Source organism: Pseudorca crassidens, chromosome 12, assembly GCF_039906515.1.
Source record: "Pseudorca crassidens isolate mPseCra1 chromosome 12, mPseCra1.hap1, whole genome shotgun sequence".
Classification (NCBI taxonomy): domain Eukaryota; kingdom Metazoa; phylum Chordata; class Mammalia; order Artiodactyla; family Delphinidae; genus Pseudorca; species Pseudorca crassidens.
The window spans coordinates 68,133,794-68,147,772 of record NC_090307.1 but is presented as its reverse complement, the minus strand read 5'-3'; the positions used below and the strand labels follow the sequence as shown (position 1 = coordinate 68,147,772).

The 13,979-nt window shown below is 43.8% G+C and overlaps 1 protein-coding gene across 9 annotated transcripts in view; it reads right to left on the bottom strand.

Annotated features, from left to right (window-relative positions):
- Window positions 1–752: 752 nt before the first annotated feature.
- The window catches only part of PRR14L (proline rich 14 like), a 57,015-nt gene continuing 43,788 nt past the window's right edge, over window positions 753–13,979 (bottom strand). For 7 of the 9 annotated variants that reach the window (XM_067700148.1, XM_067700144.1, XM_067700143.1 and 4 more), the window contains 2 exons: window positions 6,300–6,371; window positions 753–5,078 (listed from right to left, as the gene is read on the bottom strand). In XM_067700148.1, coding sequence (XP_067556249.1) covers window positions 4,799–5,078; window positions 6,300–6,371 — 352 coding nt within the window. In that variant the 3' untranslated portion in view covers window positions 753–4,798. The remainder of the gene's footprint in view (window positions 5,079–6,299; window positions 6,372–13,979) is intronic. The other 2 variants (XM_067700145.1, XR_010933210.1) reach the window with 2 other exon arrangements.

Genomic DNA, 13,979 nt, shown 5'->3' with positions numbered 1-13,979 from the left:
ATTTTGACCTGAATTTTTCTTATTTATTTTTGGCTGCGTTGGGTCTGTTGCTGAACACAGGCTTTCTCTAGTTGCGGTGAGCAGGGGCTACTCTGTTTCAGTGCGCGGGCTTCTCACTGCGGTGGCTTCTCTTGTTGTGGAGCACAGCCTCTAGGAATGTGGGCTTCAGTAGCTGTGGCTCACGGGCTCTAGAGCGCAGGTTCAGTAGTGTGGCACACGGGCCCAGTTGCTCCACGGCATGTGTGATCTTCCCGGACCAGGGCTCGAACCCGTGTCCCCTGCATTGGCAGGCGGATTCTTAACCACTGCGCCAGCAGGGAAGCCCCATTGACCTGAATTTATTATTGCTTTTTCATTTCTCAGCCATGCGAGAAAATAAACACTATTCAAAAATCACACCTAGAATACTGGCTCGGCATCCCTACCTAACTTAATTGGGTGTGACTCATTTGAGTGAGTCTTGGCATTTCCAAATACTAAAGTCCCTCCCAAGAGATGATCTGCCACCTGAGTAAATTTTAAAAGCTCCACGACAGTCTTGGAAGGCCACCCAGAGGTGGAGCTCTACACATGTTCTGAGCACAGCGCCGTCCTCAGAAAATGGTGACCACTTTGGAAGAGAAAATGCTTCTGGGATTATATATATAACTTTGGAATGTTTTATTAAAAACCAACAACAGCAACCTCATGATATTACAGGTAGAATTTTAACTTATTATGAAGCCATAAGAATAAAGTAACAGCCTTGAGAGTTATTTGAAAGGTTTTCCAAAAAAAATTCCTTTTTATTTTCATAAATTAACACACATAACAGTGGGAATTTTAGAGTCACAAACTACCAAACAGAAAAGGAACTGCAGGGGCATCATGTATGCCAATGTTACCAAAAATGTACAAATTTCACTGAACTATTGACCATGATAATATACAAACACTTCAGGCAGCTATTTACTGGCCTAGACCAGCCCAAGGAAATGATGCTGAGGCCTCTTGCCAAGAATTAAAATCCGATTCAGCACCAGAGAGGGGCTCGTGGAGACACACAATGAACAAACATCCAATCTGAGAGAGTGCTGTGCTAGATGGCAGGCTATGTGGGGGCCCTCACTTCACAATAAAAATAAATAGCCTTTGCTGATCAATTTGTGGCTAGATAATAGTACTAAACTTTGATTTCAGTAAATCAAGCCTTCTTCCGGGCCAGCTTTTTATACAGGAAGTTCAGTCGTGGCAAGGAGCCCTTCCCTCGCATGAATCCAGGAAAGGATACTCCGCACCTCTGGCCAACTACTTAAAGACTTTGGATACAGCCACCCATGATGTGGTGTTTCAGAGGTCCTTTCCATGATACCGGGGTGAGGGAAGCTTACAGAAACAAAACACAAGGGAATTAAAGAAAGCACCAACTGCATACTCTGCCCCCAGGGAATGGGAGAAAAGTACCACCGTCTAAAAGTTTGTCTTTCGCGGATCTTGATGTACATTGATTATGAGATGAAATCCCAGCCTGGAGACGGAGCACTGGCTCTGCATTCCATCAGGCTGCACCAAGCCTTGGACCGGCAGCCCCAGTCCTGCACTCTGTGCAGCCCTTAGCCTGGCAGACAGGGAACCAGCCACAGGGGTAGGATCATGCCCAGAGGGTGGGATCTGGAATCTACCTCAGGTTGGCTCTGGCACTCGCGCAAAAGACCCTTTCAGGCAAAGTTGTGACAAAGCATCATGTTTTTCACAGCTCTTGGAGGAGCGCTGTTTCAGGATTCACAGCATGAGTTTCTGAGCTCTTCAGGCTCCGAGTAAGGCAAACGCTGTATGTCTCTCCACCGTACCTCCCTCAGCTGTAGCTCTTAGAATAAGGTCAGTAAAAAAAAGTGGACATAATCTGCTTGAACAGGTGATGAGGTACATTTAAAGTAATAGAGAAATGAAACCAAAAGAAAAGAGGAGGGGGAAGGTGGGGGGGCAAATATAGCTATAAACTGACAGATGGAAAACACTATAGTTGAAAGTTTCAGTGAAAAGCTGACGTGCAGAACCCTGATTGGACCTGAGATTTCTCCTCTCTTTCCCATATTAAAAACACTAAGTGTCTTTGGGTGGTAAGTCCCCATACTCAGAAACTGTACCAAGTCCCACCCCAGAACCAGACCTCCTGTAGCTATGGGCAGGTGGCTGGCTCCGAGGACCACAGACAGCACTGCAGCTGGCTAGGCCAATGGTAAAAATGGATGTTAAGACAGGTATGGCTGAGCACGGCTAGAACACGATGTGGCAACTTCAGGTACGCAATTTCAAGTTTGCAGTGGGGGCCCCTTCTTAACTTTGGAATGAGGAAGGGCCTTGGCCAGATGCACGCCAAGAATTACAAGGAGAGGGTTGGCCTCAGCGGAGCTTTTTCCTATGTTCCCAGGACAAGGAAGGAACCCAGGTCTCCACTTCCCCCAAGCCCCCATTCCAAACGCCAATGTTCCAAATCATTGCTCCTGGCCCTGACAAGTGCCACTCCTGCAACGGGCAAACTTGAAATTGTATCTCCGTAATGTTGGTGATGCCACAGCTGCACCCACGTCAACTTCAGTCTGCCACGCTTGCCACGTTGCAGACCCATCTACACTGGCAATGGAGCTGGCAAACAGGGCTCTGTAGATTTGCTGGGAGTTTGCAAGCTGTGCAGCAGGAGATTCCTAAAAACGTTTGTACAAGGGCACAAATTCATCTCACTCCCTTAAGCAAAAAGACAGAGAGAAGCATTTGTGTCTAAGGACCCTGTCCCAGGAAGGGAGAGGTACTGAGGGGAAACACAGGTCGTGTCTACACAGTCTGGGCAAAGCGAATGCACGATGGCAGCATCTGGCTTGCACTGTTCAGAGCTGGTGCGGAAGCCAGGCTCCCCTCTAATGCTACGTGGCTGTGGCCTTAGAAGCCTCCATGGATCACCAGGTGTGTATTTCACTTACTAAATGCTCTGTCTGAGGCATTGGACCTACAAGACAGACGTGGCACTTCGTTTTTCTCGCACTGTCAGTTTTTCTGCTCCAGTGTGGCACAGACTGTCAACCTGCAAAGGAAAGGCACATAGAAACCCCCACCCCCACCCCATCCTCCCATCCCCTGACAGACAGGGAAACCAAAGGGACCCAGGAGACATGATCCAGGACGGCACCACTCACTCCTCTCACAGACTGACTCGAAAATGTCTCTGGAGCTTTGACAGTTCCCATTGGCGCTGCTCCACGGCAGTGGCTCCTGGGAGGATGGGAGAGGTGACCAATGTCCTGAGGCTGGGCTTAGCATCCCACTCACCAGCCAAGGAATGTTAATTCTCTGCACTCTTGTTTTGAGAGAGAGAGAGAGAGAGAGAGAAAAGATAAAACACAAGGGAAGGGGAGGAGGGGAAGCAAGGCAAGGGCACATAGGCCTTAAGTGGGAAAGGAATGAAACTTCCGGGCTTGTGGCCTCACACAGCACGCTTCTGGTCCTCTGTCCACAGACTGCTGCAGGCAGAAACGGAGAAACCCAGAGACCTTTGTCTGGCATTCTACCAAACTTACAGTAGGTCTGACGCAGGAGCCCAAAGTACAGTGAGCTGCCCTCCAAGAGGGCTGGCCATGGAACTTCGTGACCCCAGACTGTCCTCCTCCCCACTAGGGAGCGGGCTGCTCTGGCAGCTGCAAACGCTCTGGGTTGGCTTAATCACCACCTGAGCCATCGTGGATGCCTCTGTCATGGACCACCACTTCAGATGAAACCCACTAAGACCACACCCAAGCTTCCAACTTTTTAAATGACTGGGGGAGAGACCTGCTCTTACTTCCGTCATTAAAATAAATACAACTACTTAAGCAAGAATGAGAACCCAGATGAGAAATGAGTCGCACTAGGAGCTGGAGGCGGGGAAGGGGCTGCCTGAACACGTCAACGGGAAAACGGCTCTCGGCCGCCCCACACCACACACCGACAAACCAGGTCAAATGCCTGTCATGTGTTCTGAAGACATGTACTGTCTTTCTCCTTGATGTCTTAAAAAACTGCTTTAAAATCACATTTAAAGGCTCCAAACATGCAGCAATAATTAAAACAAAAAAAGGGAAATAAAACAAATGAAAATAATCAACACTACCACATTAAAAAGTGCAACTTACTTCGAATGGGGCCTGGACGGGCTCCTCTGGCACTAGTGACCCACAGTCACAGAGGGGAGAAAATGATGGGGAAAAGCCACACACACACACACACACACATACACACACACACTCTCACACTCACTCACACACACACACACACACACACACACACAACCTGGTTCTGGACAGATGGGCTCAAAGGATTAGAAAACACAGCAGCTCATCTTTCCTCAACTACTGAAATGAGCCGGTGAGACATGGGACAGGACGCCAGGTCCCCCTCCCTAGGCCACATGTCTAAATAACCTTGGTCTAGCACCACCGTAAACAACGCGGAACTTTCACATGGACGTGCAAATGCTGTGAGTCCTTGGAAACCTAGTGTTACTGAAGGTATGTGGTGTCCTCCTCCGTGGATGGCAGAGAGTGTGGGGAGGAGGCCGACATCATTCAGGACCATTTCCAGGAGAAAGGGAGCGTTCCTGAGGTTCTATACTCAGCAGTACAAGTTAGAGGACCCTCTTTCACCAGTTCCTAAAAAGGCTGCACCTTGAAATAGGTAAAAATCCATAGTCTGCATTTTGAGTGGTTTGGGCAGTAGGGCAAAATTAGGCAACCTCTTCCAAGGAGGCCGGGAAAGTCTAAAGTTGAGACCCCCCCACCTGAATCGCTTCTCAACAACCGGATGACCGCTCCTGCTCCTCCTCTTCCTTGGCAAAGAAGGTCTCCAGTTCCATCAGTTTCTGTATCAACAGAGCATCCAGCTCTTGACTCTGCAGCGCCGCCTTCTGGGCCCGGGTAAAGCTGCCTGCCACCTTGACCTTACCGCGAGCCCTCCTCTTTCGTGGGACTGTGAAATCCTGAAACTCCAGAACTCGCTTCCTCTTCTGTTGGCTGATTGAGATGAGCGTACCATTCCGTTCCTTAGGTTCCTCAAAGATGGTCTCTAAACACCTAAGGGTGGAGCACAAAACAGAGTCACCAACATGCTCACCCTGGGGGCCACCAACCCTCCCAGTCAGTGGGCGCTAAAGGCTAACTGCTCCTGACAGCTCTTTCCTCTGGTCTGCAGCTATTTTTTGATGACAAAACACATATATCTATGAATATGTAGTACAAGCAACATAGTGAAGAAATTTAAACTGGACAGGAGGGTAAAGAATAAAAGTAAGATGAACCCCCCCCCACTCCCCACCCCGGCAACAGCAGCAACAGTGTTTTGTGTATCCTCCCAAAGTCACTCAACGTACAGATGTGCATAGGTAAGCATGTATCATCAGAGGTCAGCCCTTTTGGGTAAAGGGCCAGGTAGTAAACATCTTAAAATTAACGAGGCGCACAAGTCTCTGCTATATATTCTTTTTTGTTTTTTAAACAACCCTTTAAAAGAATAAAAACCATTCTTAGCTCACAGGGCTGGAAAAAAAGAAAGAAAGAAAACGGGTTGCTGGTTGGACCCGGCCTGTAGTTTGCTGACCCACAGCATCTATGGTTTCTTCTTTACTCAAATGGCAGCAAACTACATGCACTGGCCTATGCATTGTGCCACTCTGACCTATCAATAACGTTTAAGATTGCCCCAGCTGGGTACACAGGTATCTGATTCATTCTTTTAAATGGCTATGCAGTGTATCCCATTACAAGGATGGACTATAATTTAATGAGAACCCTATTAATGGATATTTTAAGTTGTTTCCAATCCTTTCCTATTATTTAGCAATGCTGTAATGAATAGTCTTATATCAATGCCTCAGAGTTTTATCTCTAGGATAAAACTCTCCTGCTACATCCTGGACGCTACAGGAATTTAATAAATGTTCAATGACTTGAACTGATTTAGACGCAAAGGTAGCCAAGTGAAATGCCTTCTGTACTTGGGTTTGGAGTCATATCTGAAGATCAGTGCTTATTGGTCCTGAAGACAGCCGGCATATTTGCTAAAAACCAAGTACAAACGAAAAGGAGACTACCTAACCTGACACACATCTCTTTCCCATCCTACCACTGACCCCAATTCAAGTGCTGGGAACTAAAAATACCAATTCTAGTTATTTTCAAGACGCCGGTATTGGAAGAACGGAACATAAAACCCCTTCCAAAGCACAAGGATTGGAGATTTACATCGATCATTTCGGAAGCCCCCCAATCTATTATTTCCTGCTCATAGGTACTTACCTGTTTGCAGGAGGAGATTTATAATTCTTGTTGGTATATATTTCTTCTAAACTAAACTCCTTTTTCTTTAACCTGAAAAGAGAAAAAAATAAATTCTTCATGGTCTCGTAAGAGAGAAAAGATTGGTTTCCCAACTCTATGTTTTCCATTCTTTTACTTTCCAAGAGTAAAAGACGAGTCCTAGATGTGTCTCATGAGAACAATGAGTAAGGGATCTTCTTTTCCAGGGCATCAATCTTCAACTTTGTGAGATTTGGTCCAGTTATACTTACTTGGAGGGATATAACTGGATTTGTACCTATTATCTTAGTTTACAGCTTCTTCTCGTCCTACTTTTTCAATGTTTCTTCTGCTTAATTGACTGCTCTTTTCATATTCTCCTCTCCTGGCTTGAAATTTATACATATTCTGTTCTTTTAGTGGTTGGCAAAAATTTTAATGAGCATATTTAACTTATAAACCCTTCTCTCAAACAACACAAAATCCCTGGAACCTCTAAGTCTGATCAATACTGTCCCAATTTATGTTAGTAGTGTCCTATTTTGCCTTTTTATTTTGTAAATTTTTGTGTAAGAAATCAGGTCATTTAGTCTGTGGCTTCCCCAGTCTAGATTTTCTTGATTACATCCCACTGATGTCATTTAACATGCGCCTCTGACCCAAACATATGGAAAATACTACAGGTATTTCCTATGGACTGGTAATTAAATAGAGAGGTATGATCAGATTTAGGTGTTCTGGGTTTTCTGATAGACTTCTAGGTGTCCATCACGAGGGACGTGATACCCAGCTGTCACCCTTTTTGTGTATTAGCAGCCAGCCACTGATAAACATTGAATATATTTATTAGTTCTTTAGGATTGTACACGGTGACAGTCTATCATTCTTCTGGGAGAATTCTTCCATCTAAAGAAAACTTCATGCTCATCCATGCTTTGGTAACCCTGACGTACCGTTTGCACAGGAAAAGTGGGTTGTATGCTTGGTTCTTTCCCTTTATTTACCAGTTTACAAAACAATGAATTGTTTCCCTATTATCATCCAAATACAGCCAGAGTTGTGAACTCATTCATTATGAACTATTGGACTGAAACATATCTCATGTGCTTCAATCTACTGCAGTTATTATTCCTTTTGATGCTCAGACAGTCTCATCTGTGGCAGTTGAGAGTCTCTTCAAACTGGTTCCTGTGTCTCTCCAACATGACCCCAGTCGCCTCTTGAGAGCTCATCACTTTCTGGCACAAGACAGTCTATACTCATGCATTTCCTGCCCTAGACCTGTAGCCAGTCTTCAAGGAGCCCTGGTTCACATATCATAAAATTCACCAATTTATTCATTCATTCATTTATTTATTTATTTTGCAGTGCACAGGCCTCTCACTGTCGTGGCCTCTCCCGTTACGGAGCACAGGCTCCGGCCGCGCAGGCTCAGCGGCCATGGCTCACGGGCCTAGCTGCTCCGCGGCATGTGGGATCTTCCCGGACCGGGGCACGAACCCGTGTCCCCTGCATCGGCAGGTGGACTCTCAACCACTGCGCCACCAGGGAAGCCACCCTATTATTTATTTTTATGAGTGTGCTCAATCTGTTTGTTCACTCTTAGTTTTTGGTACTATGTAGAAGATAATAGCTTCAACCTTCAGGCCACCACTCTTAGTAGAAACTTATTTTCAGACAGCACAATACCTTTATTACAAAAGAGCAAATTATTATAAAGTTTCTGTGCTTTAAACCTTTTTCAGATAAGTTAAGAAGTGACTGAACAGCACAGCAATAAACTTTTCAGCATTGTGCTTTAGTTTCTTCCTGGCTTTTTGAAAATCTTAATTGAGGTTCAGTTTGGTTCAATTCCAATTCAGCAAAGAACATACTTGTGGAAAAAATACATAAATAATAGCATGGATACGATTTTTCACAGGGATTTCCAACAAACAACTGTTACTTTGCTTCTTAACGACAGCAATAGCTACGTTAGATTAAGGATGTCGGATGGGTAGTTGGAAAGTGAAAGATTAGGCTTCTGACAGTCATTCTGACGAGCAAATCAGGGTAGTGTGCACCCATGTCCAGTTTCTGAGCTGAGGTGACTGCTGAAGCGCCAAGTTCAGCTTCTGGGATTCCTAGGCTCTCAACAAGCTTTGCCTTCCTCAGAGGGGCTTCACTCACTGGAGGTGGTGGGATGTGTAGATGTCCTCAAAAGTAGACACTTCCTGTGCAGATGCCACTTTGCCCAGAGTGGCTCTGGCAAGAGTCTACGCTCGAGCATCTTCTGTCTGGTGGTTCCTTGCTCCCTCCGCCTCTTGATCTGTTTTTACGACTTGATTTCCCCCTGGTAAAGAAGCATCTTGACACAATTCTGAAGCAAGGCTGTGCTATTCTAGTATTGACAAAACTGAGGCTCTGAGGGGCTCGCTCGGGGGTCAAGCCCTGGTCCCAGGGGTCTCCTGTGAGGACCATGCCACTGTGACCCCCAAAGCACATTGCTGTGCTCATGCCGTGGCAGATCTGGCTCCTGGAAAGATGTGGCGGGGCCTGGTGGTCAGTGGGTGCAGCGCCCCCGATCCTGTGCTGGAGCACCTATAGGCTCTCCTCACAGCCAGGTGATGGTGGCCCTAAAATTCACCCTTTAAAGTTACGGTTCAGTGGATTTCCGTAGAGGCACAATGTGATTCATCACCACTAATTCCAGAACATTTTCACAACCCACAGAAGAAACCCTGGACCAACGAGCAGTCACACCCACCCTCTCCTACCCCAGCACCTGGCAACCACGTATCTACTTTCTGCCCCTATGGTTCTGCCTATTCTGGACACTTCATACAAATGGTATCATACAGTATGTGCTCTTTGGAGTCGGTCTTCTCTCACTTAGCACACTGTTTCCACGGTTCATTCATGGTGTAGCATGTCTCAGTACTTCATTTTAACATTCTATGGATAGACCACCTTTTCTTAATCTATTCATCAACTGATGGACATTTGGATTGTTTTTACTTTTTAGCTGTTATGAAGAATATTGCTATGAACATTCATGTACAAGATTCTGTGTGAACATGTTTTCAATTCCCCTTGGACATATACCTAGAAGTAGTGATATAGTAACTCTAACATTCTGAGGAACTGCCAAACTATTTCCCACAGTGGCTACACTATTTTAGATTCCCACAAGCAATGTATGAAGGTTCCAATTTCTACCCATCCTCAATGCAAACACTTATTTTGTTGTTTTTATTTGTAAAAAAATTACTGCCATCCTAGTGGTGAGAGCCATCTTGTGGTTTTGATTTGCAGTTCCCTAATGACTAATGATGCTGAGCAAAATTTTTTGGCCATTCGTCTGCATCTTCTTTGGAGAAATGCCTGTTCAGAATCTTTGCCTACTTTAAAAAATTGCATTGCTGTCACTTTGTTGTTGAGTTGTAAGAAGTCTTTATATATTGTTCATACTAGAGCCCTATCAGATATATGACTTGCAAACACTTTTTCTGATTCTGTGGGTTATCTGTTATCATAAAAAAACAAAACAAAACAAAAAAGACTTATTTAGAGCAGTTTTTGTTCATAGCAAAACTGAGTGGACAGAGTTCTCATAAATACCCTGCCTGGAAGCCCCTGCAACTCCCCTACTAAGCACAGCAACCCCTATTATCAACAGCCTGCACCAGAGTGGAACATTTGTCACAACTGATGAACCTGCAATGACACATCATAATCACCCACAGTCGATGGTTTACATTAGGGTTCACTCTTAGTGTTGCACATTCTGTGGGTTTGGAGAAATGTATGATGACATGTATCTACTATTACAGTATCATTCAGAATCATTTTCACTGCCCTAAAAATTACTGTACTCGCCTATTCCTCCTTCCCTCCTCCCTATTCCATGGCAACTATTGATTCATTGACAGTGTCCATAGTTTTGCCTTTTTCCAGAATGTCACATAGCTGGAATCATACAGTATGTAGCTTATTCAGACTGGCTTTTCACTTGGTAGTATTTCAGTAAGGTTTCTCCATGTCCTCTTCATGGCTTAAGAGCTCACTTCTTTTTAGCATTGAATAATATTCCATTGTCTGGATGTACCATGATTTAGTATCCATTCACCTACTGAAGGACATCTTGGTTGCTTGCAAATTCTAGCAATTATGAATTAACCTGCTGTAAATATTTCTGTGCAGGTTTTTATATGAATATAAGTTTTCAACTCATTTGGTTAATACCAAGAATGATTGCTGGATCGTATGGTATGAGTATGATTAGTTTTATAAGAAACCACCAAACGCTTCCATTCCATTGGTTTACTTTTTATTTTTTTGGCTACACCACATGGCTTGGCTTATGGGATCTTAGTTTCCCAAACAGGGATTGAACCCGGGCCCTCGGCAGTGAAAGCATGGAGACCCTAACCACTGGAGCGTCAGGGAATTCCCTATTCCATTTTTTAAAAATAAATTTATTTTATTTCGTTTATTTTTGGCTGCGTTGGGTATTCGTTGCTGCGCGCAGGCTTCGTTGCAGTGCGTGGGCCTCTCTTGTTGTGGAGCATGGGCTCTAGGCACGCGGGCTTCAGTAGTTGTGGCACGCGGGCTCAGCAGTTGTGGCTCTCGGGCTCTAGAGTGAAGGCTTAGTAGTTGTGGTGCATGGGCTTAGTTGCTCAGCGGCATGGGGGATCTTCCTGGACCAGGGCTCGAACCTGTGTCCCCTGCATTGGTAGGCAGATTCTTAACCACTGCGCCACCAGGGAAGTCCCCTCCATTGGTTTTATGTCAATCCTTACACATCACCACACTGTTTTGATTACTGAAGCTTTGTACTAAGTTTGTGTTTTTTTTTTTTTTTTTACTGTGGTAAAATATACAAAACAATTTCTATTATTATTTATATTTTAGTTTTTGCGGTACGCAGACCTCTCACTGTTGTGGCCTCTCCCGCTGCGGAGCACAGGCTCCGGATGCGCAGGCTCAGCGGCAATGGCTCACGGGCCTAGCCGCTCCGTGGCATGTAGGATCTTCCCGGACCGGGGCACGAACCCGTGTCCCCTGAATCGGCAGGCGGACTCTCAGCTGCTGCGCCACCAGGGAAGCCCTCAATTATTTTTAACTGTGCATGTAGTAAGTTTTGAAATGGGTTAGTGTGAGTCTTCCACTTTGTTCCTCTTTTTCAAGGTTGTTTTGCCTATTCTGGGCCACTTGTATTTTCAGGATTTTTAGGATCAGCTTGTCAATTTCTGCAAAAAAAGGTAGTCGACATTTTATAATACGATTGCAGTAGCTGTAGGTTGCCTTGGGTAGTACTAACTTCTTGACAGCATTAAGTAGCCCAATCTATGAATGGATGTCTTTCCATTTATTCAGATCTTTAATTTCTTTCAACAGTAGTTGGTAGTTTGTAGTGTTTACTGAACAAGCCTTACACTTCGTTTGTTAAATTCATCCCTAGGTTTTTTTTTTTTGATGCTACAGTAAATGGAACTGTTTTCTTAATTTCATTTTCAGATTGCTCATTGCTAATGTACAGAAATACAATTATTTTTCTTTTTCTTGTATCTTGATCTTATATCCTACAAACTTGCTGAATTCATTCACTAGCTCTAATAGTGGATTCTTTAGGGTTTTCTATATACAAGATACTGAAAAGATAGTTTTACTTCCTTTCTGAGTGCTATCTCATTTTCTTGCTTAATTGCCCTGTCTAGAACCTCTAGCAGAATGTTAAATAGAAATGGCTAGACTGAATATCCTTGTCTTGTTTCTGATCTTAGGGGACATCTTTCAGTCTTTTACAATTAAGTAGGATTTCTGCTTCGGGTTTTCCGGTAGATGCCCTTTATTCATTTGAGGAAGTTCTTACTTCTCTCTCTCTCTCCTTTTTTAAAAAATATTAATTTGGCTGCACCAGGTCTTAGTTGCGGCACGTGGGATCTTCGCTGCTATGTGTGGGATCCTCGCTGGGGCATGCGAACTCTTAGTTACAGCATGTGGGATCTAGTTCCCTGACCAGGGATCGAACCCAGGCCCCCTGCATTGGGAGCTCGGAGTCTTAGCCACTGGACCACCAGGGAAGTCCCTCTTATTTATTCTGAAGTTCATGGAGTGTTTTTATCATGAAAGTGTGTTGGATTTTGTCCAATGCCTTTTCTGCATCTAATGAGATAATCATGTGCTTTCCCCCCTTTATTCTATTAATGTGGTATACTCCACTGATTAATTTCCTGTGTTCAACTAACCTTGCATTCCTGGCATAAATCCCACTTGGTCACATGTATAATCATTTTTTAATACGTTGCTGGATTCCATTTGCTATTATTTTGAAGATTTTGATGTATACATTTATAAGGTTCCCTGGCTTCTTTTAAGGTTATCTCTTTGTCTTTGGAAGTCTGAAGTTTTCATACTTAACTTCTTTCTGAAGTTAGGTATGAAATTCTTTTTATTGATCCTGTATGGGATTAGTATCGTTTTTTGCCAGTATACTAAAACACACGGAATTACACAGTATGTGAACTATTTCTCAATAAAGCTGTTTAAAATTTTTCATTTAGATGCTGCTTTACTGAGGTGTAACTGACACACAGAACTGTAAGACATTTCAAGTGTACATTGTGATGACCTGATATATGTATACACTGTGAGAGGATTCTTCCTATCTAGTTAATTAAGAGTTTGTGTTTTGACTTTGTTTATAGTTGGTTTCTTTTTTTCCCAGCAGAAGTGATAGATTTTTATGACATATTTTTCAGGTTTTTACTTTATGGCTCTGAATTTTGTGTTATACTTAACCATTTCCTACAGTTTCTTCAATTATTCTTACGGCTTCATTTGTTTACATTTAAGTCTGATTTTATTTGGAAGATATTCTGATGAAAGGTCTAAGGTAGAGATCCAGCTTTCTTCTTCTTTTTAATATTTATTTATTTATTAATTTTGGTCGCGCCAGGTCTTAGTTGGGGCATATGGACTCTTAGTTGCGGCATGCAGGATCTAGTTCCTGGACCAGGGATCAAACCTGTGTCACCTGCAGTGGAAGCGCACAGTCTTACCCACTGGACCACCAGGGAAGTCCCCCAGCTTTATTACTCCTAGAATGGCCATCCAGCTGTCCCAGTAGCATTTTACTGAATAGTCCATCTTCTCACCACTGATTGGAGGGGACACCTTTGTCACATACTAAATTTCTCTATGTATTTGTATCTAATTATGGACTTTGCTTTACCAATTTGTATATTTATGCTCTGGCATCATACTGTCTTAATTACTGAGACGACAATATATTTTAAGATCTCTTAAGACTAGTACTCTTATTTCACTCCTTTTCTGAATTTTCCAGGCTATTCTTGCTTCTTTATTTCTATAACTGTGTTAAATACATTCCTTTCCATTTATTCATATCTATTCCTAAAAGAACAGTTCTTGGTCAAGTGAATGTGTTTAAATTTTTACCGTTTACTGGAATGTACCAGTTATCTAATTACTGCTTCTCAGCTCAGAATGCACCCTCAGTACCTGCTCTGTGACAATGGCATCTTGGACTCCTAATGCATTTCTTCTTCACAGTGAGTTGGTGCTGAGCTTTGGCAGAAGGAGGCACTGGAGGACACTGGAGGAGCAAAGGAGCTTTTCTTCTTGCTGCTGCCACATGGTCCATCATGGGTGCACGTGTACTGGGATGTCTGGGGC